This window comes from Xenopus laevis, chromosome 7S, assembly GCF_017654675.1.
Source record: "Xenopus laevis strain J_2021 chromosome 7S, Xenopus_laevis_v10.1, whole genome shotgun sequence".
Lineage (NCBI taxonomy): Eukaryota > Metazoa > Chordata > Amphibia > Anura > Pipidae > Xenopus > Xenopus laevis.
In genome coordinates, this window is record NC_054384.1 from 23,030,532 (window position 1) to 23,054,138 (window position 23,607).

The 23,607-nt window shown below is 38.0% G+C and overlaps 2 protein-coding genes across 6 annotated transcripts in view; one reads left to right on the forward strand and one right to left on the reverse strand.

The window, feature by feature from the left end:
- Nucleotides 1-9,928, reverse strand: bloc1s2.S (biogenesis of lysosomal organelles complex-1, subunit 2 S homeolog). 2 transcript variants are annotated; one of them, XM_018227486.2, is made up of 6 exons: nucleotides 9,789-9,928; nucleotides 6,995-7,127; nucleotides 5,499-5,615; nucleotides 4,155-4,274; nucleotides 2,359-2,463; nucleotides 1-155 (listed from the first exon to the last, which is right to left on the reverse strand). In XM_018227486.2, the coding sequence occupies exons 1-6, from the start codon at nucleotides 9,834-9,836 to the stop codon at nucleotides 124-126; spliced, it is 555 nt and encodes a 184-aa protein (XP_018082975.1). In that variant the 5' UTR covers nucleotides 9,837-9,928; the 3' UTR covers nucleotides 1-123. The 2 variants fall into 2 exon arrangements, with proteins under 2 accessions (XP_018082975.1, XP_018082977.1); XM_018227488.2 differs by lacking the exon at nucleotides 9,789-9,928 and adding an exon at nucleotides 9,549-9,700.
- The window catches only part of slc25a16.S (solute carrier family 25 member 16 S homeolog), a 19,679-nt gene continuing 5,963 nt past the window's right edge, over nucleotides 9,892-23,607 (forward strand). The window contains exons 1-6 of one of the 4 annotated variants that reach the window (XM_018227482.2): nucleotides 9,892-10,030; nucleotides 13,809-13,963; nucleotides 15,786-15,878; nucleotides 17,527-17,660; nucleotides 20,571-20,634; nucleotides 23,145-23,266. In XM_018227482.2, coding sequence (XP_018082971.1) covers nucleotides 13,870-13,963; nucleotides 15,786-15,878; nucleotides 17,527-17,660; nucleotides 20,571-20,634; nucleotides 23,145-23,266 — 507 coding nt within the window. In that variant the 5' untranslated portion in view covers nucleotides 9,892-10,030; nucleotides 13,809-13,869. Of the gene's footprint in view, nucleotides 10,090-13,808; nucleotides 13,964-15,785; nucleotides 15,879-17,526; nucleotides 17,661-20,570; nucleotides 20,635-23,144; nucleotides 23,267-23,607 lie in introns of all 4 variants that reach the window. The other 3 variants (XM_018227483.2, XM_018227484.2, XM_018227485.2) reach the window with 3 other exon arrangements.

The following is a 23,607-nucleotide window of genomic DNA, read 5'->3' on the forward strand; positions in this document are numbered from 1 at the left end:
TTTTCAGATGTATTTTTTTAATTAACTTAACATAACATGCGCAGTGTAAAACTTTGCAGAATGGGCTGTGATTTGCATAACATAATACTGGAGTTTGCGGTTTCACCGTTAAAAACTGTTCTCTCATCGTTTTTCTAGTTTCTTGAATTTCGCCTCTGGAAGGAAGAAAAAAAGGTGAATAATATAATGAATTGTGGTCATACAGAACTTTGCTTTAGCCATTAAGAACCCACAATTGATGTATATTAAATGCTGTGATTTTAAGATACAAACCCCTTAGTAAAGAACCACTGGATATTTTCTGTTCTGTCTGTGTACAGTGGTCAGTGGTTGCATGTGCTGAGTTTATTGCTCATGTAAACTCAAAAATGTACAGGTGTCTGGATTAGACACAGACTGGTAAAGTTCTCTCCTAACAGGAGCACCAGCTGGGAAAAAACCCCATAGCCATTGATTTCACTGGGGGATGCCTAACACATACCTCCAAACATTTGAAAAGTGGAAAGAAGGACAAAAAGATCTGCCGCTCGTGACGAGTCAAATTTTTTTGACTATGCCTATTTTATGGCCACGTCCTCTAAATATCATGTCCATTTCACAAAATTCGGCAGGTTATAGGAAGTTTGAACACTTTTCTGGAGTTTTTGGGGGTGGATTGCCCTTTAATCTGAAAATCACAGTTCTCCCAAGAGACTTGCTTATCTTAAATAGTTACCATTGTATTGTTGGTTATCTTAAATTGTTAAAATTGTATCTAAGTGCAGGTGCTGAGTGTTCTTAGCTCTCTGTCAAAAAGTCTCTTATTTAAGTTTCAGAAACGTTGTATTTTTTTTCTGGTATCAGAAGTGCAGGAGATCAAAGTGAAATTGTGGATATTTCAGTAAGAAACGAGGACTGCGGGCTGAGCTGTCAAAATCGTGACTGTCTATCGCAAAACAGGACAGTTGGGAGGTATGCTAACATTTTGGGATTAGGTTTACATGCCCTTTAAATTAACTGTGTGCTACAAATTGAGTCATTTCTGTTCACAAAAAATGTATGTCCATCAAGTTCAACCATTCAAAAGTGTCTACAAGTTTATCAGTCAATCATCAAATTAACCTCCTTCATGTGAAAACTGTATAACCTTTACTGCTATAAAGCAATCCAGCTTTCTCATTTCTAAGTCTCTAAGAAAAGAACTCCATATGCTAAATACTCTCATAGCAAGGAATTTCAATTCCCCCCTCTCCCAAATATCAGTCCTCCCAGCATATACACATGCACCACAAGCAGATGATTTCAAGTCTCCAATCTTACCCATCTGATTGGTCCTCAACCTTCCCAAAAGGCGTCACATGCATTTCATAGTCAACGGGGCACATTTACTAAGGGTCGAAATAAATTCGAAGTGAATTTTCTAATTCAAAAACTTTGCATTTCAAAGTATTTTTTCTGTACTTCGACCATCGAATAGGCCAAATTCGACTCGAATTGAAAATACTTTGAATATTCGACCATTCGAAAATCTAAGTACTGTCTCGTTAAAAAACGTAGACTTCGACACATAGCCACCTTAAACCTGCCGAATTGCTATGTTAGCTTATGGGGACCTCCTAGAACCTATAGCGATTTCTACGATCGATCAAACGATTTAAATTAGGCCGAAGACGGACAAAAAAAATTCAAAAAGAAAACTTCGAAATTAGACCCTTGATAAATCTGCCCCTACATGTCAGCCATCTGAAACATAACTAATAAATTAACAATAAGGGGCAGATTTATCAAAGGTAAAATTTCGTTGTGTAAAAATACTTCGAAATTCGACCATCGAATTAAAATACTACCACTTTGAATTTTGAAGTCGAAGGATTTTTCACCGAATTTGGTAATCGAACGATCGAAGTAAAATCATTCAATCGAACGATTAAACCGTTCGCATCGAACAATTTTAGCGTACGATCGAACGATTTTACTTTGATGTGTAAAGACTTAGAAAACTACATTAGAAGGTCCCCATAGGCTAACATAGCACTTCAGCAGGTTTAATTTGGCGAACTATTGAAGTCGAAGTTTTTTTAAAGAGACAGTACTTTGATTATCGAATATTCAAACTATTTAACTTCAAATCTAATTAATTGACAGAAAAAAATGTAACCAGAAAACTGTAATGCAAAGTATCTTAGAAATAGAAAACTTCTGTGTCATTTTAGCCCAGAATAACACAATGGCAAGTTAGAAGTAGCAGACTGCTGCCATGAATGCAGGCAAAGAGTATTTCTAAGCCTCACAAATGATCTTCACAAATGAGTCTGTCCTCAGTCCTGATATTAAAAAATAATTTACTAAGATTACAATAAAAAACACGGGCTGCAGTACCTAATCTTTTTGAATAAGCATCCAGTTTGTAGGCTGCATTTTCCAAAGAGGCCACCTGCTCTTCAATCTGATTTATTTGTTCAAGATAGGGCTGTAGACTAGCATCTGTAGAACAAGAAACAAAACACAACAGTATGTTATTTTTCATTTTATGTTCATTCATGTTGCATTTTAAGTGCAACATGGAGCTGATAAGAATATACCCAGGGCCGTGCATTTTCATCTATCCATACATTGCCAATGATGTTTAAGTCATGGGCCATGCCAAAACTTTTAGCTTGTTTTTGTTCAAGGAGCTCATGGTTAATGGTGGCTTTTGATGTATGTTTTAAAATTATTGTCTTGTAGCAACCATTCCCCTTTTATTTTTTTCTTCTGCCCCAAACCCTTCCAAAAAATCTACAGGAATATACAAACACAAATATTGTTCTCTTTTAAAATAGTGCTAAATTCTTGAAAATGCAGATGTAAGGTCAGATGAGTATAGGTCTTTAGTTTAGGAATCTAGCGGCTTAAATTCTCACACCTTAAAGGGATACTGTCATGGGAAAAACATTTTTTCCAAAATGAATCAGTTAATAGTGCTGCTCCAGCAGAATTCTGCACTGAAATCCATTTATCAAAAGACCAAACAGATTTTTTTATATTCAATTTTGAAATCTGACATGGGGCTAGACATATTGTCAATTTCCCAGCTGCCCCAAGTCATGTGACTTGTGCTCTGATAAACTTCAATCACTCTTTACTGCAAGTTGGAGTGACATCACCCCCCTTCCAGCAGCCAAACAAAAGAACAATGGGAAGGTAACCAGATAGCAGCTCCCTAACACAAGATAACTGCTGCCTGGTAGATCTAAGAACAACACTCAATAGTAAAAACCCATGTCCCACTGAGACACATTCAGTTACATTGAGAAGGAAAAACAGCAGCCTGCCAGAAAGCAATTCTCTCCTAAAGTGCAGGCACAAGTCACATGACCAGGGGCAGCTGGGAAATTGACAAAATGTCTAGCCCCATGTCAGATTTCAAAATTGAATATAAAAAAATCTGTTTGCTCTTTTGAGAAATGGATTTCAGTGCATAATTCTGCTGGAGCAGCACTATTAACTGATGCATTTTGAAAAAAATTTTTTTCCCATGACAGTATCCCTTTAACCCTCACCTCTGAATATTTAAAAGGGAAGACCAGTGCATTATGTCAATACAATTTCATTAAAACCAAACCGTAGAGCAAGCACTCTTGCGACCAATGGATAGTGAATAAAATCAATATATATATTTAATGCGTATAAAAGTCAAGATCTGATGTGTTTTGTGATCACAGACACATATTTATAGGCTAGAGTCCCTAGACCATTTCATTAATGTGTTATTCCCAGATGACTACAGGAACAGCCGCACACAAATCTCACATGTAACTAATCCCGCATGTAACTAAAATGAAACTGGACTTAAAATGATATGGACAGAGGTCTCCAAACTGTGTTCAGAACCTCTGAAGCTACATAAGAGCGACTATTACAATATTTTATAGATCTGTAACCTTAATTGCTAAGGGTGGTGAGGTGAAATCACCACAAAAAGAAGTTTTACTGATGGTCTGAAAACCTTTACTTTAAACTAATGGAATCCCTGATATTTAATTTTGCAGTGGGTGCGCATAGGTCTTACAGACTGTTGAAATCAGACATGGCAGTGCTGCAAGTCAAAATGGCAAGTCTGTAAAGAATTTAACAATATAAAATGATACTTTAATGAAGCACATTAAAGAAAATGTTCATTCTGATTTACTCACACTTTTTATTCAAGTCCTTGAGATTCCGACTGATATTTCCAGCAATATCTTTCATTTCCATATACTTCAGACAGGTAAGTTTATTCATATTTTCCAGAAGTTTGTAGTCCTCACTGGTAGCTTGAATATGAATACAAGAAATGTTCATACTTTAAGTATTTTATGTCTGGGAATAATATGTCTTTCAGATTAGTGTTATACAGTCATAGTTACAATTACTGTAGCATGTCCAAGGCATTACAAGCCATTTCATTAAAATATCTGCAAATTTTGCACCACGTCTAGTAAGCAATTTATGAAATCCTTGTTTTCAGACAGGTAGCAAGAAGATGCAACAGGGTAATTGGTTGCTATGAGTTTACCTGTTGCAAGCTTTCATTATATTAACAAAGTCATTTGTAACATGGTGCTTACCTTTAACAAAAAGAGCCATGAAAATGCTAAACAAAGGCCTGGTTCAATCAAAAATATTTGATTAGAGAATACATTAAATCTAGATAGGTTAGAATTAAATATATAACACTTTACTAAACCTTTAATTTGTTAATGCAACCCCTAGTGACCCTACAAAGTCACAAGGCTGCATGGCAAATGCTTTTATACAGGCGAAAGTTCTCCAAGGTGACTTCTTAATTAACCCTTAATTACTGGTTTATATATGTAGTTTAAAAGGTGCATGAATACAGTTTTCCCCCCACTGACAATAAAAACATGTAAAGAAATTAGATATTAATATAAAATTCAAACTTAAGGACAGATTCACCAATATGTGAGATTAGAGCTCACCATAGAAAAACTCACCCACGTTCTATGGGATTTTTAAAAGTGCATTTATCGATGGAGTTCACCATTTGATAAATACGCTTCTAAAATCCCATACAATTGAATAGAAAGTGGATGAGTTTTTCTGTGGTAAACTCTAATCTTACATTTTGATAAATCTGCCTCTTAGTGTGATATGACTAGGTTTGGATCAGACTTTATCCTGTTGGATATATATCATTGATGCCAGAACACTATATTATGCTATGATGTATATTAGAGCCATATTCATGTTGTTCTATTGGCCAGCATAGTGCACGCACAAGCCATGGGTAGGTTACCCCAAATCGAATATAACAGCAATTTTAAACAGAAGCATCACTTACTAACTGGGGTTAAAGGAGAAGTTTGTCAAAAAAATTTAGTAACTTAGAAATGACTTTCCTTGTCCTTTAAAGAGGGTTTTCCCCTTTAATAATGTTATAGAATGGTTAATTCTAAAATGCTTAATTCATACTATCCCATCATACCAGATTTAATATGATCAACTTCATAAAATATACAAAGAAGAGATACACTCACCTGTTAGCTCCCCTGTCAGATAAAGTGCCATTTTACTGAACATATCCCTGCAGAGCTCATTGATATCAGCCTCTGGAGGTTCAACTGCTTCTTCTGCTGTTTCCACTATAGCATCATCTAATAAAATCAGCAAAATACAATTTACATTAAGTAGTGAGGTACATTCCTACCTGCTTATCATCTTGGGCAAACTACAAAATGTTGGAAGGCGCACACTCATATATAGATTTGAGGTGCTGATCCAGCAGGAGGCTGTCGAACCACGTCTCTAATAAATGTATACTCCAAAAATAAGAAAGTGTATTGCACACTCTATATCAAAATGGTTTAATTTGCCCTATGGGTTATCGACCATAGAAGGGTCATCAGGGGAACAGAAAATGAAAACAAAGCATGAAGACCGTTCTACGATCGAAACACCTAGGGCAAATGCTTTGATTTTGTAACCGTTTTTCTTTTTTGGCAAATAAAACCTTTTTGATATAGAGTGTGTGTGATACACTTTCTTATTTTTGGAGTATCATCTTGGGCAAATCATTGAACATCCCTATGCCTCAGGCACCAAGATCAGACTGTAAGATCTAGGGGAAGGGGTTTGAGTTTAGCATATTATTACAAAATCTAGACTAGTGAATAAACTTTTTAAAATCATTTGTATGATTTGTATTTAAATTAGTGATGTGCAGGTCGAGTTTTACCCGAACCCGCCCTCCCTCCATCAGCGCCCGAGCGAGCCCGACTTCTGAGTTCCTTTTATATACCCGCGCCAACCCGCCCCGCCGATGACATCATAAAGGGGACAGGGCGAGCAGGCGTGCGGCTATAAAAGTCGGAAACCGACAATGTAAGGTCGTGGGTGGGTAGACAGGAAGAAGAGCTTGACCTGGACCTGCCCGCCACCTGCAAATAGGGGTGCGAGGTTGGCCTGAACCCGAGCCACCCGCGGGTATCAGGCCAGCACGCACATCACTAATTTAAATGTATAATAATTTAGCTTCCTAAAAAATGAATATAAAGAATGATTACCCTATGTACCAAAGAGTACGGGCATGTGTTTTTGAGGGTGGGGGTATAACTTTTTTCTGCAATAGCGCTAACTGCTGTTTTCTTATAAAGAATGTGAATCAATTTAAAAAATTACAATAAAAATGAAACAGGTCTCCATTGGAGTGGGCTGGTGGTAAGGGTACAGCAACACCTACACCTTGAGGTGCCATACTTCACACCTTACCTTAGGAGCAGGCATAACTTTAATAACCTTGGCATACTTAAATTGTCAGGAAATTGTATTATGGATCACCAGTGTGTCATGCAAACATAAATAAGTGTTTAATTTAAAAAAAAGGTTGCATCACTGCTTTCATGATTTCCACCCGCTGTAGCAATACAACTGGAAGGTTATGTCACAAGCCTACCTCTTGAATTTTCTTTTAGGAATGTCAGGAAAGCAAAGCAGAAAAAAATAATAACATGTAATTATTTAGAAATGATCTGACCTTGAGATGTCACTGACTGAGATGCAGAAGGAGCCACAGGCTGTTCATTTAAAAGTGGTTTGTCTGTCCCTTCCTGTTCAGCCATAGCAGTGAAAGAACCTGTACCTTTTTTCAGTTCCTTTTCCACTGGAATCTGTAGCAGAGCAAATATGTTTAAATATATATTGCAAAATGTAGAATTTTTACATCTAAAACAATGTGATACTATGTTTTTTGGGGGAGAAAAATGTTTTAGTTTACTGGTAGTAAAGGTACTGCACCTTTTGCCCTTCCATAGAATAATGTGTTTATTGGCACTCCTGTGACTATTTCTTGTTCTTTTCTGGCAAAAAATGGAAGGCCCATGACTTTATGGCAGAGATTTTAGATATATACACTCAGGATCAGATCTGGTGTCCCCCAAAGGACAAAGCAAAATCAAATACCCATTATTTTAAATGTTCATTAAAATTTACCGAACTGCTGTTTAAAATACATGTAGCTAAACTGACAATGAGTAAAAAAATAATATTGTGGTGTTTAACTGAGGCAAAGTAAATAGTCTATTTGAACTTATAAATATAATAAAATATATAACATTATGACACTATCCCTTTTACCAGCATAAACCAACAGGAGAGGTAATATGGCTAAAGGAATTATTACATCTTTGCCCATTATAACCCAACTGATTCCTGCATTCTTGGACCACCTGTTGGTAATTTTAACGGAGGTAAAAAACAAATGTGTTGTGATGTTGCTCTGCTTAGAACGGATCACAGAAACAATAGAACAACATCATAATGTGTTTCTTTCCTCAAAGTGAAAATGACCAGAAGCAGGAGCTGTTAGAAATGTAGTTTAATAAGTAGTTTAAAAACTGATAATACCTTGAAAACTAGAAAAAAAATATAAATTGTAGAAGTGCTTAGATGAATGTTATGATAAATTTTACATTTAGGTGTTTTGAAAGTTTACATATTCTTTCAGTGACAAGGAGAGGGTTATAAATTGGGCACCAACCACTGTATTCAGTTACTAACTTTTCTTTTTACCCAGACTGGAGCTCCTGTTTGGAAATATTTGCAATATGGCAGCACAGCGCTAGGTAATAAGGATATCTCATCTGGTACAGAGCACCAGTCCATGGGAAATTAGTTAGTGACAGAATAGACTTGGGGTACCTAACATGTTGCCACCCCCAGACTGGCAGACTCAGACAAAAAACAAGCACCAGTCAGAATCTGAGTAAAGTATTCACATTCATACTAAGATAATTAATGTTTTATATATACAGTTGCCAGTGGTTTGTTTTTAAAATATGATGGAACACACTGCAGCCTGAAAATATAAACAACCTCACAATAAAGAAGATCATGCATGGGCTGAGTTGGCAGCTTATTGGCCCATGTATTGTGCCGTCTGATCAGACCTTGCAGCGTATTGTGGCTGGCCACTTTCAGCTGAAAATCTTTATTTATACAGATATGGGACATGTTATCCAGAATGCTCGGGACCTGGGGTTTTCCTGGATAATGGACCTTTCTGGAATTTGGATCTTCATGTCTTAAGTTTGCCCTGAAATCATGTAAACATTAAATGAACACAACAGGCTGGTTTTTCTTACAATAAGGATTAATTATATCTCAGTTTGGATCAAGTACAATGTACTATTTTATTAATACAGAGAAAAATAAATGAAATTCAATTTTTGATAATCTGGATAAAATGGAGTCTATGGGAGCTGGCCATTCTGTAATTCAGAGATTTTTGGATAGCGAGTTTCTGGATAATGGATAACCTGTATTGTGCTACCAGTGGTGGTATAACTAAAAGTTACTGAATCCTACCGCAGAATCATGTTTGGAAGCCCTCTGAACTTTCAGAAGAATATATATTAAACTGCTTATCTGTGAGTGATACAATGGGTCTCTTACAGCTACTAAATCTTACTTATCTGGTTCCTCTGTAGTTAGGGCTCTGAGAACTACTAGGCACACAGTAGTCCAGTTTTAGTACACACAGGGGAACAAACGCTGCATGAAATATAGAGACTTATTCACAGAGACAAATATGAAGTGACACATGTTAAAGGAGACATATAGGATAAATGAAAATACGCCTCATTTTGTTGGCAATTATAAGTAATATATGGTGTTGCTTTTACATGGTGCTAAAAATTAATATTATCTTTAAAAATAGCCCCTTTATTGGAGCTCCCTATAGATGTTCTCTGATCCTAGTTTGTGTTTCAAATGAGGGGTGGGCGTGTCCTAGCAATCCCTGCCAGAAGCACTGTAGGCGGGGACAGCCAATCACAGCCCTGCAGTCACACAAGCACAGACAGGCTTCAGTTCCCTATCAGGTCCTGCTAGCTGCTGATTGGTTCCTGTCCTACAGTGCAGTGAGCTGAGAGCCACCCCTCCACAATACCCGCAACACTCGCTGACTCCCCAAATTCGGTTGTGTTTTTTACAGTACCCCCTTTCTTCTTATTGCTGTTTAACTATAATAACATTCTTCCTCCGCCCCCATTCTCTACATGCATTAACTTTGGCCATTTAAGTCTACCTACTTGTTTCACTTCCCTCAGCCCTGCGCGCCTTCTTCACCTTTAGGACATCAATTCCTGAACACACTTATCCTTAAAATCCAGCCGCTACACACATCAAAGTGCCTCCCCGTCATACTCTGCGCAGCCGGACAGCCTTACTTCCGTGTTTATGTCTTTCCTAAACCCACGTGCCCCTCGTATACATCATGTGATAGGTCGCGTTTTGCTTACGTCACAAGTTTCACCTAGAATGACACTTACGCACTTGCAGCCACATTTACGTTCGGTAGAATAAGGTGGATTGATCATAGTGGATGGGATGAGCGTGCACAGGGCAGAGGCGTGTGAATCGCAAGCCTGAGGTTATTGTCGTCTCGGTACAGTTTGCCCTTCCAGAGAAAATGATGAAACGTGGAAAATGAACGTGGAAGTTGTGAAATAAAGGGGTTAAGGGGACGAACCACCCCGCTGGCTTTGGCCCAAAACAGAAGCACGGCATTCTGGTGAGTTCGTCACTTCCTGCCAATCGTTGGTTCCGGGGGAACCATGTGCCTCTGTGAAGGTACAGTACACCTCTAGAAGGCTTCTGGGACTTGTAGTGCAGCAGAAGCTCAAAGGGCAGATATTGGGTTTGGCTGACGAGAATTTTGCCCTGTTCTGAAGTGTACCAGTAGCGCAGTTTTGTGGGACAGTCTGCTACACCTTCCTAAATTTCCTCATTTTCTGCTCCATGAAGTCCAGAACGCTGTATTTGTTCATCACCACAGAACAGTTTTCAATAAGTCTTCAATAATTTCTCAGCAAGTCCAGTTGTTAGATATACCATGACCTGGATGAAGGAAACATCTTCATCTTCATAGTCATATCACCACAGAACAGATTTACCAGATCTAATTTTCAAAAGCAGCCAAAGTTCACTACAAAACCAGCCCAAGTCAGCTACAAAACCAGCCCAAAACTAGCCAGTCAGCTACAAAACCAGCCCAAAACTAGCCAAAGTCGGCTACAAAACCAGCCCAAAACTAGCCAAAGTCAGCTACAAAACCAGCCCAAAACTAGCCAAAGTCAGCTACAAAACCAGCCCAAAACTAGACAAAGTCGGCTACAAAACAAGCCCAAAACTAGCCCAAGTCAGCTACAAAACCAGCCCAAGTCAGCTACAAAACCAGCCCAAGTCAGCTACAAAAGCAGCCCGAAACTAGCCAAAGTCAGCTACAAAAGCAGCCCAAAACTAGCCAAAGTCAGCTACAAGACCAGCCCAAAACTAGCCAAAGTCAGCTACGAGACCAGCCCAAAACTAGCCAAAGTCAGCTACAAAACTAGCCAAAGTCAGCTACAAAACCAGCCCAAAACTAGCCAAGAGGCACTTCAAAAGAAGGCAAAAAATAGCACAAATTGTCACTGTTTCAGAAATTTTTCCATGATGCAAAATGGGACAGATTCGCCCATCACCCAAGTCAGCTACAAAACCAGCCCAAGTCAGCTACAAAAGCAGCCCGAAACTAGCCAAAGCCGGTTACAAAAGCAGCCCAAAACTAGCCAGTCAGCTACAAGACCAGCCCAAAACTAGCCAAAGTCAGCTACAAGACCAGCCCAAAACTAGCCAAAGTCAGCTACAAAACCAGCCCAAAACTAGCCAAGAGGCACTTCAAAAGTAGGCAAAAAATAGCACAAATTGTCACTGTTTCAGAAATTTTTCCATGATGCAAAATGGGACAGATTCGCCCATCACCAAGGGCGTAGCTACAGAGGGAGGCCCAGGAGGTATACAAGGCCCTAATACATATACAATTTCAGTAAATATTGGTGAAACAGGTCAACCTCTAGACAATTTTGGGGACCCAAAATGGAATGAAATTGAGGAAAGTCTCTGGAAAATGAGAGAATGGGACAGGAGACTGGGATACAGAGCCCAAAATCTGTCAGTTCCTGACTTCTACACAAGTCAGTCTCATTGCATGCTTGGTATTGTAGTCTTACATTAAACTTGGCAGTTGGCAAACTGTTAAACAAAAACTACATTACCCAACATACATTGGGAGACACAGGCTCGGCACATTAGAGTAAGACAAAACTTTGTCCGGTTTCCAAAGTACAAAAAATAGCCCGAATCCGTACCTTGGTTAGTTTGTACTTTCAAAACCCACCTAGGCTTTAAATTAGTAGCCCAATTTGTCTGGTAAACTGCCAACCTGTCAACCCTGCCACAGAATTATTCCATTTGAGCTACAGACAGGTTTCAATGATAGAGCATAAGGGCTGTACTATATTGATTTCTGGCTTGGAAACTCACCCCATTTGTTATGGCAATGTAACTACACAGATCACACTTGCATTATAAATGTATTAAGCTCCCCAGCCTGACATCTTCATTGTGTGTGACCTTTAATCTTTAATTCTGCAAGTAGCCTGGGACATGACTGTATGCCTATAGAACATGTGTATGTGTACAAATGCACTTTGGTGTAACTCATGCCCCCCTATCCCCTCCCTGCACCTGTCAATACATATGGACAGGGACAGAGGGGGAGAACTAAAAGAGGTGGGGTGGAGGAAAGGAGGTGGAGAGATGTTATTGGGCTATGGACACACAGGGGTATATTTATCAAAGAGTAAAGTTAGAGGTTACTACAAGGAGCATCAGAACAGTAACACCAAAAAATGAAAGTCTTTTAAAGTAATGAAAATATAGGGTACTGTTGCTGCTCTGTACTGGGCAAACTAGTGTGTTTGCTTTAGAAACTTATAATAGTTTATATAAACAAGCTGCTTTGTGGCCATAGGGGCAGCCATTCAAAGCTGAAAAAAGAGAAAAGCACAGGATACACAACATATAAGCTCTGTTGTACAAATGGGATTTTTCAGAATGTATCTGTTATCCATTGTGTTTCCTGTTCTTGAATGGCTGCCTCCATGGCTACATAGAAGCTTGTTTATATAAACTATAGTAACGTTTCAGAAGCAAACACACCAGTTTTACCAGTGCAGAGCAACAGTACATTATATTGTCATTCCTTTAAGACACTGTTTTTGGTGTTACTGTTCCTTTAACATTGTTCTTTTTTACCCCAGAAATCAACATCTCTGTGACAAATTGCAGTAAACTGCTAGGAGATTATTTTCCAACACTGGGCAAAGTTGTCAGTAAAATGTATAATGAAGCAATAGAATTCTTAATGAATCAGATGCAAGTTGAGTGTAGGACTGGCCAGATATGGGATGACTGACATAGTTGGTCAGCTTAAATATATTGCAATATATGGACAAACAATTCCTGTTTTGTTTAAAGGGTAAGGCATTTTTTAGGATCTTAAGCCACAAAATGTCCTTAATATATTGATAATGGGTTGAGTGCAGAGGACTCTTGTATTTGTCAAAGTTGTCAGTAACCCATAGCAACCAAGAAAGCAAAAAAAAAAAATTGGTTGGTTTCCTTTGGTTACTGTCTCAGTGCAAATCCACTTGTGATAAATGGCCCACGTTGGTTCCACTAATATAGTTGCTGATTAGGAGAATTCTGTGGGCTATGTATCTTACTTGTGGCTTAGTGGAGGTGGGTGTACAGTTGCATTGAATCAGTCTTAAGGTGGCCATAAACGCAGAGATATCGTAGGAAACTAATTTTCGTCCGATATTCATTGCGTGTATGGTGGGAAAAGAGCCGACCGATATCGGCAGAAGACTTGGATATTGGTTGGCTCGTCGATCGGGCTGGACGGAAAATTTTGATCGGGCTGGCCTTTGAAGGGACCCAAACATTGGCCATTGTTAGTACTGAATCGTCAGATGCAGGTAGAATTCTATTGTTTCTTCCCGTATATCTACCTGTATATCTGACGATTCAGCTCTACACGTGTGTATTGAAACGAACGATCTTTCTCGGAAAGATCTTTTCCAAGAAAGATCGTAATTGTTACGTCTATGGCCACCTTTAGGATAGTGCAGTAAGTTCACAAGGCATACATGAAAACAGCCATTATGCACCACAGGTTATTTCCCATTGGCATCAGTCGGAATGGACTGTAACTCAGTGAAAATTATCTGTATATACAGTACAAAGCTGGAAACTCCCCATAACCAGAGAGTCGTTCTAATTTATTCCTGGCATCTATTGTATTTCTTTATATGCACACTAACTTACTCTCTTATTAATTGTGCAGTTTAGTTTGTAAATGCTATTTAACTATACTTCAGTTAGGCTTCTCTTATGCTGCTTCTCTCCCCTTTTCGATAACCTCTTATATAAAGTCCAGTGTAATGCTTCTGTTTTTGCTCTGCCAGTGCAGGAATCCAGGCTGCTACATAATTACCATAAGGCAATCTGGTGTCCTTGAGTAAAACCATGACCTCAGAAGTGACCGTGAGTAACTCAGGAGCGAACCTACCTAAACCTGTCTATAAAGAATACTACTGGCTGCGGTCATTTGTAGCGGGAGGTAACCACTGTTTTTGTTTTTCTTGCTTTTTGTTTTCCTTAACTTCAAATATCTGTAAGCAGCACATACAGTTTAACACATTTCTTCAGAACTGTTCATGTATTTATTTATTTATTTATTTATTTATTGGCATGTTTACAAAAATATACAGATAAATGACTTAACTATTCATTGTCCATTATCACTGTCTGTTTACAAAACAATGTTCTTGGTTGAGGCTAAATAACCTTGTAGGCTCTATGGTTCTTTATCTTACAGTAGGGATGTGCACTCTCTGACCTAACAGTTGTTATTGTAATACGGCTTCCAGCATTCTCCATGATTGTCAGGGTTGGTTGGAAGTTGTACGTCAGCAGATAGACATACGAATGGGCTTCCCTGATATAAGAACTTATTATTATTATTGGGGTTAACTTTTAGTATGTTGTAGAGCTGGGATCCCCAACCTTTAGAACCTGTGAGCAATATTCAGAAGTAAAAGGAGTTGGGGAGCAACACTAGCATGAAAAATGTTCTTGGGTGCCAAATAAGGGCTGTGATCGGCCATTTAGTAGCCCCTATGTCTATTGTCAACCTACAATGAGGCTCTGTTTGGCAGTGAACCTGGTTTTTATGCAACCAAAACTTGCCTCCAAGGCTGGAATTCAAAAATAAGCACCTGCTTTGAGACCACTGGGAGCAACATCCAAGGGGTTGGACAACAACATGTTGCTCACAAGCTACTAGTTGGGGATCACTGCTGTAGAGTATACCTCCCAACATTTTGGAAATAAAAAGAGGGACAAAAAAGTTGGCGCGTGTACCACGCCTATTTTTGTGGCCACACCACCTAATTACCATGTTCATTTTACAAAATTTGGCAGGTTATGAAAGTTTGAACATATTTCTGTGTTTTTTTTCAGTTATTACAGTTTTGCTAATGAAGGTAAATTGCCCTTTGAGCTGTGAGTCTAACTTCTCCCAAGGGACCTGTTATCTTATATTGTTACAATTACTTATTTGCTTATCTCAAAATTATCTGAAGCTGTGGCTGTTCTGGGCTCTCTGCCAAAAGCCAAATAAATTAGAAACTTTGTTTCTTTTTCTGGCTGTTCAGTGCAGAGAAAAAGTGGACTTTCCAGTACAGGTCTGTACAAAAGACCTGTCCCTCTAAACACGGGACAGTTGGAAGTTATGCTGTAGAGAGCATTGTATTGTATTCTGAGACAATTTGCAATTGGTTTTCATTTTTTATTACTAGTGGTTTTTGAGTTATTTAGGTTTTAATTCAGCACTTCTTCAGTTTGCAATTTCTGCAATCTGGTTGCTAGGGTCCAAATTTCCATAGCAATCATGCATTGAGACTGGAATATGAATAGAAGAGGGCCTGATTTTAAAGACAAGTAATAAAAAGTAGCAATAACTATACATTTGTAGCCTTACAAAGCAGTTGTGATGGGGGTCAGTGACCCCAATTTGAAAGCTGGAAAGAATCGGCAGAAGAAGGCAAATAATTAAAAGAATAAAATGAAGGCCAATTGAAAAGTTACTTAGCCATTCTATAACATACTAAAAGTTAACTTAAAGGTGAACCACCCCTTTAAGTTGTTAATACACACTAGAAACTGTAATTAAACCATGCGCTTCATGCTTGGATTGGTGGATGTTTTACATATACTTTAAGGTGTTAGTATTCTATTCCTAGACATCTTGTAACCCATATCATATGCACATATGTCTTACTGAATATATTGATAAATAATATCCCCCATTTATAGATCTTTTCCAATTCCTCTTAGTTAAGTTCTTCCCCATGTATAATCAGACGTATTCCTTATTCCAGGGGTGGCCAGTTGTTGTGCCAAAACAACCATTGCACCTTTGGATAGGATCAAGATCTTACTTCAAGCTCAGAATGTTCATTACAGACACCTGGGTGAGTACTTATGGCTAGTATTGCCAGCTTTACATTTTTAAACCTGTCCAACTGATGAACCGGCCAATTTTAATCGTATATCGATATCTGTTGGGAGGTTGTGGCCATCTTTTATTTGATTTATATTTCGTTAGCCCACAGAATTCAAGGACAGGTATCAGCATTTTGTTGCAAAATGTTTTACAATCCCTGTATAGTATGTGAAACACGCCCAGCAAGTCTAGAGAAATATGACTTAAGGTGGCCATACACGGGCCGATAAAAGCTGCCGACAGACCGAGTCGGCTGCTTATAGGCTCGTGTATGGTGCCCCCTGACGGGCTTCCCCGATCGAGATCTGGCCGAAAGTCGGCCAGATCTCGATCGGATGGGACAAAAAATCCTGTCGGATTGCGGCCGCATCTGTTCTTTGATCTGACCGCCCGTTACAATTTGTTAGGATCCGATCGTTGGGCCCTAGGGCCCACGATCGGATCAGCCCAATATTGCCCACCTCAAGGTGGGTATATCGGGGAGAGATCCGCTCGTTTGGCAACATCCTCAAACGAGTGGATCTCACTATGTATGGCCACCTTTAGATGCAAACTATCGTGAAAATTAAAATTTTATATTAGTTTCAGCATACTGAAATAAGAAACTTTCTAAATACACTAAATTAAATATTCTGTACTGTTTTATCTTCACTATTCCTATCTCAGCATCTGTCTTCATTCAGGAGTTGAGTGTCAGATGAACGATCCAATATATGTTATGGTGGGGCTCCTTTCCTAGCAGATGTATTAGAGCTCACTCCATTAAGATCACCACAAATCCTGTCTCACTTCATGCATAATTTGTGCAAAAGGCAGTTATGTTTTTTTGTACTGGAATCCGTTATTTGAGTGAGCTCTAATACATCTGCTAGGAAATGGAGTCTCACCTATGAGATATATTGGATCATTCATCTGACGCCCAACTGCTGCAAGACGGAATGAAGAGAAACAGATGCTGAGAGAGGAATAGTGAATATAAACTTGACTGTTTCAGAAACAATGCAGAACTTTTAATTCTGTTCTGTTTCTTACTTCAGTATGAGAAAGCTTCTATTAAAATTTAATTTTTGCTATAGTTCCCCTTTCAAAAAGAGAATGTGAGGGCTAGAGTCCATCTCTTAAATTTTGAAGTGTGATGGTTCTAGTAGTCTCTAAAAACATATTTTACACTAGATATATTTTATTTTTTGCTTTCATTGGTGCTCCAGATTTGCAAATAGGAATGGAATTTGGATTTTACGGTCCAGCATTTTTGGCACTTCCTTAGCACTTGTGGCAATTGTTTAAACATGGAAGACCAATACTCTGGTAATATATTTTTTTGGCCAAGAATTATCTAGAGTGGATGATCCAGATGGATTATTGTAAACTTTGAGGTCTTCTGGGGCAACTCTGGTTTTCATGGCAGCTCACCTCACCTACTACTCTGTTCACAGTGATTTTAAAAAAACATAATATATAATAACATAATTTAAATTAATATCTTCCTTCTAACCTACTAAGGCTATTAAGGTAAAGTAGTCCTACTGTATATTTTGTGCTTATATGGAAACAACTATTACATTTCAATTCAATATTGTTTTACTACTGAAAAGAAAAATCTTGTTTTGGTACAGGGATATTGGCCACAGCAGTTGCAGTGAAAAAGAAGGAAGGGTTCCCTGGCTTGTACAAAGGAAATGGAGCCATGATGGTCCGAATATTTCCATATGGTGCTATACAGTTTATGGCATTTGACAAATACAAAAAGGTATTGTTGCATATATCTATATACCTTTGTATTTCCCCTTATAATAAAATAATTATTTGTCTGTACGCACAAGTTGACAATTATAGCCATTTGGAGATTTCAGTGAAACTGACTGACAGTCATACAGTCCACAGAATGTTTGGACTGAGATTCAAAATATGTATTTCATGAACACAAGTCATGGTCTATGGCAAGCCCTACAGTAACCCTTCTGGCACCTGCCAAAACATACATATTTTCTTTCATTATGCAAAAAATCCCATTTAAGCCAGCATTAAAAATATAATTAATTGGAGACTATCTACTAACCCTTTGGCATGCATTTAAACTTTCATGTTAGGGCTGTGGTAAACAATGTTTTGTGTTGCTACTTGGGGCAGTGGTAAAAACACCACTCACTAATTGCCCTGCATAGGTTTTCATTCACTTGAATTTGAATTATGTGAATGGAATTGATATTAAACCACATGTCATGACTACCGATAGGACTTCCCACTGAAGTGATCTTGGCCAGGTAGTGTAATTTTTATCTCTAGCCCAACCAGTCAAAATACTATGTGCCATAATATTTGACACAATTTTCCTTCACTTTTTCTAACATTCTCTTCCTCTTTGCTCTTCTCTTTTTTTGCTTAATCTATTCTAGTTTTATTTTCTCTCTCTTTTAAACAGGGTAAAGGTTTATTGTCAGTACTTTGTTCTGATCCTATTTTTTAATGTTTGAAGAGAAAAATGTTTGTGCTATAAACTTTAGTAAACTGTGAGTAATATTTACTCGGTAATAAACCGGTAATAAAACTCTTATCCCAGATCATTCAAGTTGTGTGGGCCACGCTATTTTGTACATTAAAGCTATGACATCAGTAAAATATCCATAACAAATAATGATCCGGCATGTGGAAAAACCAGGGCACTCAAGGAATTTATACTGTCCTGTAGGTGGTGTTTTGGCACAACAATAAGTGTGTTTTTCAAGTAGTTTAGTATGAACTTTTGCCTAATGCCCTTGTGAAGCTAATGTAATATTAGCCATGTTAATTATCCAACAGGTATTGAAGTTTGAAACACATACATCCATTAAGTTTGACCTTTTTACCAAGTACCTAGTTGTTAGCCAGTTACAGGAAACAAAATCCTCCCTTTGTCTGAGGAGACCAGACCTTGGATCTACTTTGTACTAAGTTACTAAGAGTAGTTTATGATGTAGGCATTTGTTCTAAGACATTTTCAGTTAACTTCAAATCTTGTTTTTGTAGCTTTTTAATTAATTAGCTTTATGCAGAGCAGCTGTCCAGTTTACAATTTTAGCAGCTATCTGGTTGCTCTGTCCGGATAAATTGGAGGAGGTTTATTCCAACATTAAGGTAACAGCATCTGGTTGTTATGGTCCAATTTACCCTAGCATCCAAGCAGTGGTTTGCATTTGAAGGACTAGAGATGACTAGCAGAGGGCCAGAAAAGAAAAAGAGAGAAATATTTTAAAAGTAACAATAAAAATAAAATGGTAGCCTTACAGCGCAATATTTTTTTTGGCTGCCAATGTCGGTAAAAGATAAAAAGAGAGAGTTGTTTAAAAAAGTTATTTTCCTCTCAAGAATAAAAAAATGAATATCCGTTGAAAAGAATAGGCCATTCTATAACAAATTCTATAACAAATTTAAAGTTAAGGGTAAATACCACTTTTATTTAATTTAACATCTTGTTTGCTTCACTTACCAGATCTAATACATCAAAAAAAAAAAAAATTGTCTCCATGCTGCCTCAATATCAAGCTGGACAGTCTGTACTTCTTGGACAGTCATTGTGTAGATCTTTGTGTGTTTGTCCAGCTTTTAGGTTAGCATACATGGGCAGATTTAAATTGCTTGTGTATGGGACCCCACTGATGGGCAGATATAAATCTGGTAGATTTGAAAATCTCATCAGACGAGGCCGGGTGCATCAGTGCCTTGATGCAGGCCTCGTTGGATCGGTCTATGTAGGCCCAAAACTTAGGTGGCGAAATTGGGCCCAAACATACCCTTTTGGCAACTCTGCCAGATGACTGTGACTCTATGGCCAGCTTGCGAAGTAAACCGAATCTTTAATCTTAAATATACTTAAATACAAAGCAATTGGATGTTTTTGTAGGTATTCTGTTTTCTATCATGTAACTGAATGTAGATTTACTAGGATAACCTTTTAAGTAGCTTAACGGTCTCTGTCAAAAGATGGACTTTGGTTTAGTAAACTTACTAGCCTGTGTTTGGGGTATACGACTGGAGAAAACAAGTCATTTCTTGATCTCACTTTATCGGCATTCAATTCTGGCTTCCCGGAGAATGACATTTGAAAAGAATTTGTGTATTTTTTTCCCCCTCATTCGCAGGTTTTTCACAAAAATAAAAACCTATAACCGTTTAATATCTGTACCTCAAATGTCTAAAACTGCCCTGTGTTCCTCACCCTAAGGGGTATATTTATCATAGAGTGAAGTTAGAGATCGCCACTAGGGATGGGCGAACTTTTTCGCCGCAGAAATGACGCCCATAGACTTTTATGGCGCTGCGTGTGAATTTTTTTTTTTTTTGACGCCCATAGACTTTATCAGTCCACTAGAGTGAAATTCCTCCACTCTCCATTCATTTCTATGGGATTTTGAAAGGAGTATTTATCAAAGGATGAACTTTCTCTTTCACCCATTAATAAATACACTTTTAAAAATCCCATAGAATGGAGAGTGGCAGAATTTCACTCTAGTGGACTGATAAAGTCTATGGGCGTCAAAAAAAAAAATTTTTCACAGTGGTGATCTCTAACTTCACTCTTTGATAAATATGCCCCTAAGAGAGGAGTGAGTGAAAAAAATGTGCATATCTCTCTTGTGGCTTGATTGTTTCATGTAATATTCTTTTTTTTTTTTTATTGTAGATAATAAGAAAAAAGATAAAAAATTCTGAACATATACCCAGATTAATGGCTGGATCCATGGCTGGTATAGTAGATCTTTTTACTTTACTATATAAAAAAAAACACCTTCATCACCAGTAACCCAGCGCAAAGCATGACAAATGCCCTCTATGATGCTTGCTTATCCTTGAAATCTCTTCAGTTCCTTGGATCTTTTTCATGCTTTCACATGAGCATGTGTTTAGTGATGTACCAAATGTCTAAAATATTTGGCTGAATGCTGTTGTTCACTTTAACATAGTTGAAGGATTGGGAAAATGTTATCTCTTCTGTGAACATCTGATTTTAAATTTGTAACCTAAATTTAAATGTCTTTTCACCTTTTGGGTTATGGCTGATGCCCTAAACTGGACCCCGGAGAGTTTGTCCAGTCTTGCATATGTATAATTTATAAGGGATATTGAAATCTACTTCAGCAATTCTCCATTATTGCTGCTTTAAAGGGCATGTAAAGGCAAAAAAACAAAATCCAATTTTTACTTTTTTTAATGAAAAAGAAACCTATCTCAAATATACTTTTTAAAAAAAGTAGACCGTTTTTATAAGAAACCTGACTGTATGCAGTGAAATTCTCCCTTCATTTGCTGCGGTGGATAGGAATTGTCAGATGTGCAGGGAAACAATCATACTTATGAACAGCAGGGGGAGCCCCCGCCTTACTTCCCAGCCATGCAGAACTCAAGCAGCTTTGTTTGTTTCCCTGCAGAGCAGTCAGCGACTGTGTAGAGTTGTGATGGGTGAATTTCTCCAGTTTCGCTTCACCAAAAAATTCACATATTGAATTGTTTCTTTAAGGAATGTCAATATAATGTAGTGTTGACCTGCACTGGTGAAAACGGGTGTGTTTGCTTCAGAAACGTTACTATAGTTTATATAAACAAACTATGTGTAGTCATAAGGGCAGCCATTCAAGCACAGGATACACAGTAGATAACAGATAAGTACTACTATAGTTTATATAAACAAGCTGCTGTGTAGCCATGGGGGAAGCCATTCAAGCACAGGATACACAGTAGATAACAGATAAGTTGTGAAGACTCCCATTGTATACTACAGAGTTTATCTGTTATCTGCTAAGTAACCTGTGCCTTTTCTTCTTTTTCAGCTTTGAATGGCTGCCCCTATGGCTACACAGCAACATGTTTATATAAACTATTTAACAATTTCTGATCACAGACACACACCAGTTTACCAGTGCAGGACAACAGTACATTCTATTTTCATTGCTTTAAAACACTTTCACTTTTTGCTGTTACTGTTCCTTTAAGTTTAAGAAAAGGGGATTTTTTTGTGTTGTGGAATCATCCTTTGGCTTCATCTAATCACAGGAAGATAAAATAAAAATCAGTTAGAAATGTGGTACCATAATCAGAAGCTATACACTGCTCTGCAAGCTTTCTTTTAACATGCAGGAGTTTGAGTCAGATAGGAATGCACCAAATCCAGGAATCGGTTCGGGATTCGGCCAGGATTCGGCCTTTTTCAGCAGGTTTCAGATTCAGCCAAACCAAATGCTAATTTGCATATGCAAATTAGGGGCAGGAGGGAAATCACGTAAACATTTTTCCCCTTCCCATCCCTAATTTGCATATGCAAATTAGGATTCGGTTTGGCATTCTGCCGAATCTTTCGCCAAGGATTTGGGCGAATCCAAAATAGTGGATTTGGTGCATCCCTAGAGTCAGATGAGACCCAACTCTAACATAACATGGGGCTTTGCCGGGGGGCTACTAACGGGAGACTTTCCATTAGATTAATTAGAATTATATAGGCTAAGCATACAACACATATTTCTATAAGACAGAAATAAAAAAGATCTTATTAGATGCATGGCCTGATTTCTATATTTATATTTATGGTCAATAAACCACCTGACTGATGGAAGAAAAGCAGCACAGAATACATTATCAGCAATTGTCTTATTTATTTATTTATTTTAAAGCTCCCAGTACACAAGGGTTATGATTGGTTGCTATTGTTAGCTACATGGTTGCAGTTTATTATCCACATTCATAAATTAGCCCCAATGATTATTGCTGATTAGTGTTTTGCAGGCTGGTAGTACCTGCATCCCAACCACCCCATTTCATAAGAATGCTAATACAGGTATAGGATCCCTTATCCGGAAACCCGATATCCAGAAAGCTCTGAATTACGGAATGGCTGTCTCCCATAGACTCCATTTTATCCAAATAATCCAATTTTTTTAAAAATGATTTCCTTTTTCTCTGTAATAATAACAGTAGCTTGTACTTGATCCCAACTAAGGTATAATTAATCTTTATTGGAAGCAAAACCAGCCTATTGGGTTTATTTAATGTTTAAATGAATTTCTAGTAGACTTAAGGCATGAAGACCCAAATTACGGAAAGATCCGTTATCCAGAAAACCCCAGGTCCCGAGCATTCGGGATAACGGGTCCCATACCTGTAATTGTGTAAAATGTCATTCTAAAGGCCACAACAAAATGTTTGAGTGCCTATATGTGTAAGCACATTTCTATTCTAATCTAGAAATCTCCTAATCAATTGACAGGTATAACTGCTGTTATTTTCACGTATCCTTTGGACATGATCAGAGCTCGGCTTGCATTTCAAGTTAAAGGAGAACACCGATACAATGGAATTATCCATGCCTTCAAAACAATATATTTAAAGGTATTGGTTTTAAAGTGGATCTACTCCAACCTCTGCCCCCCTTATATTTTCCTGTGTGTTTTAGTTTCCTTCTCCTGATTCAGCCACCTTCAAGTAACACCTTTGCTTATTGTGTTCCAAACCATTTTGCTTCACCTCTGGAAGTTCTTCACGTGTTTTCAGAATATTGTCTTCAACCAATAATATTTAATGCACTAAACCTTGCAGCTGTGGCTTCTAAATTGGCCATGGTGGAATGGTTTATACACTACATACAGTAATACAGGCCTGCCAGTTTTAATAACAATGAGGAGGGCTGAGTAAGGGAACATGGTAAATGAAGTATTCTAGGTATAGAATTC

What these genes read in the sequence shown, in the direction of transcription:
- bloc1s2.S (XM_018227486.2), bottom strand. Translation starts at nt 9,836, where the DNA reads ATGATCAATCCACCTTATTCTACCGAACGTAAATGTGGCTGCAAGTGC. An exon ending in TCTGACAGGGGAGCTAACAG is followed by an intron (nt 4,275 to 5,498) that starts GTGAGTGTATCT and finishes TTCATATTCAAG; the next exon opens with CTACCAGTGAGGACTACAAA. An exon ending in TGCTTATTCAAAAAGATTAG is followed by an intron (nt 156 to 2,358) that starts GTACTGCAGCCC and finishes TCTTCCTTCCAG; the next exon opens with AGGCGAAATTCAAGAAACTA.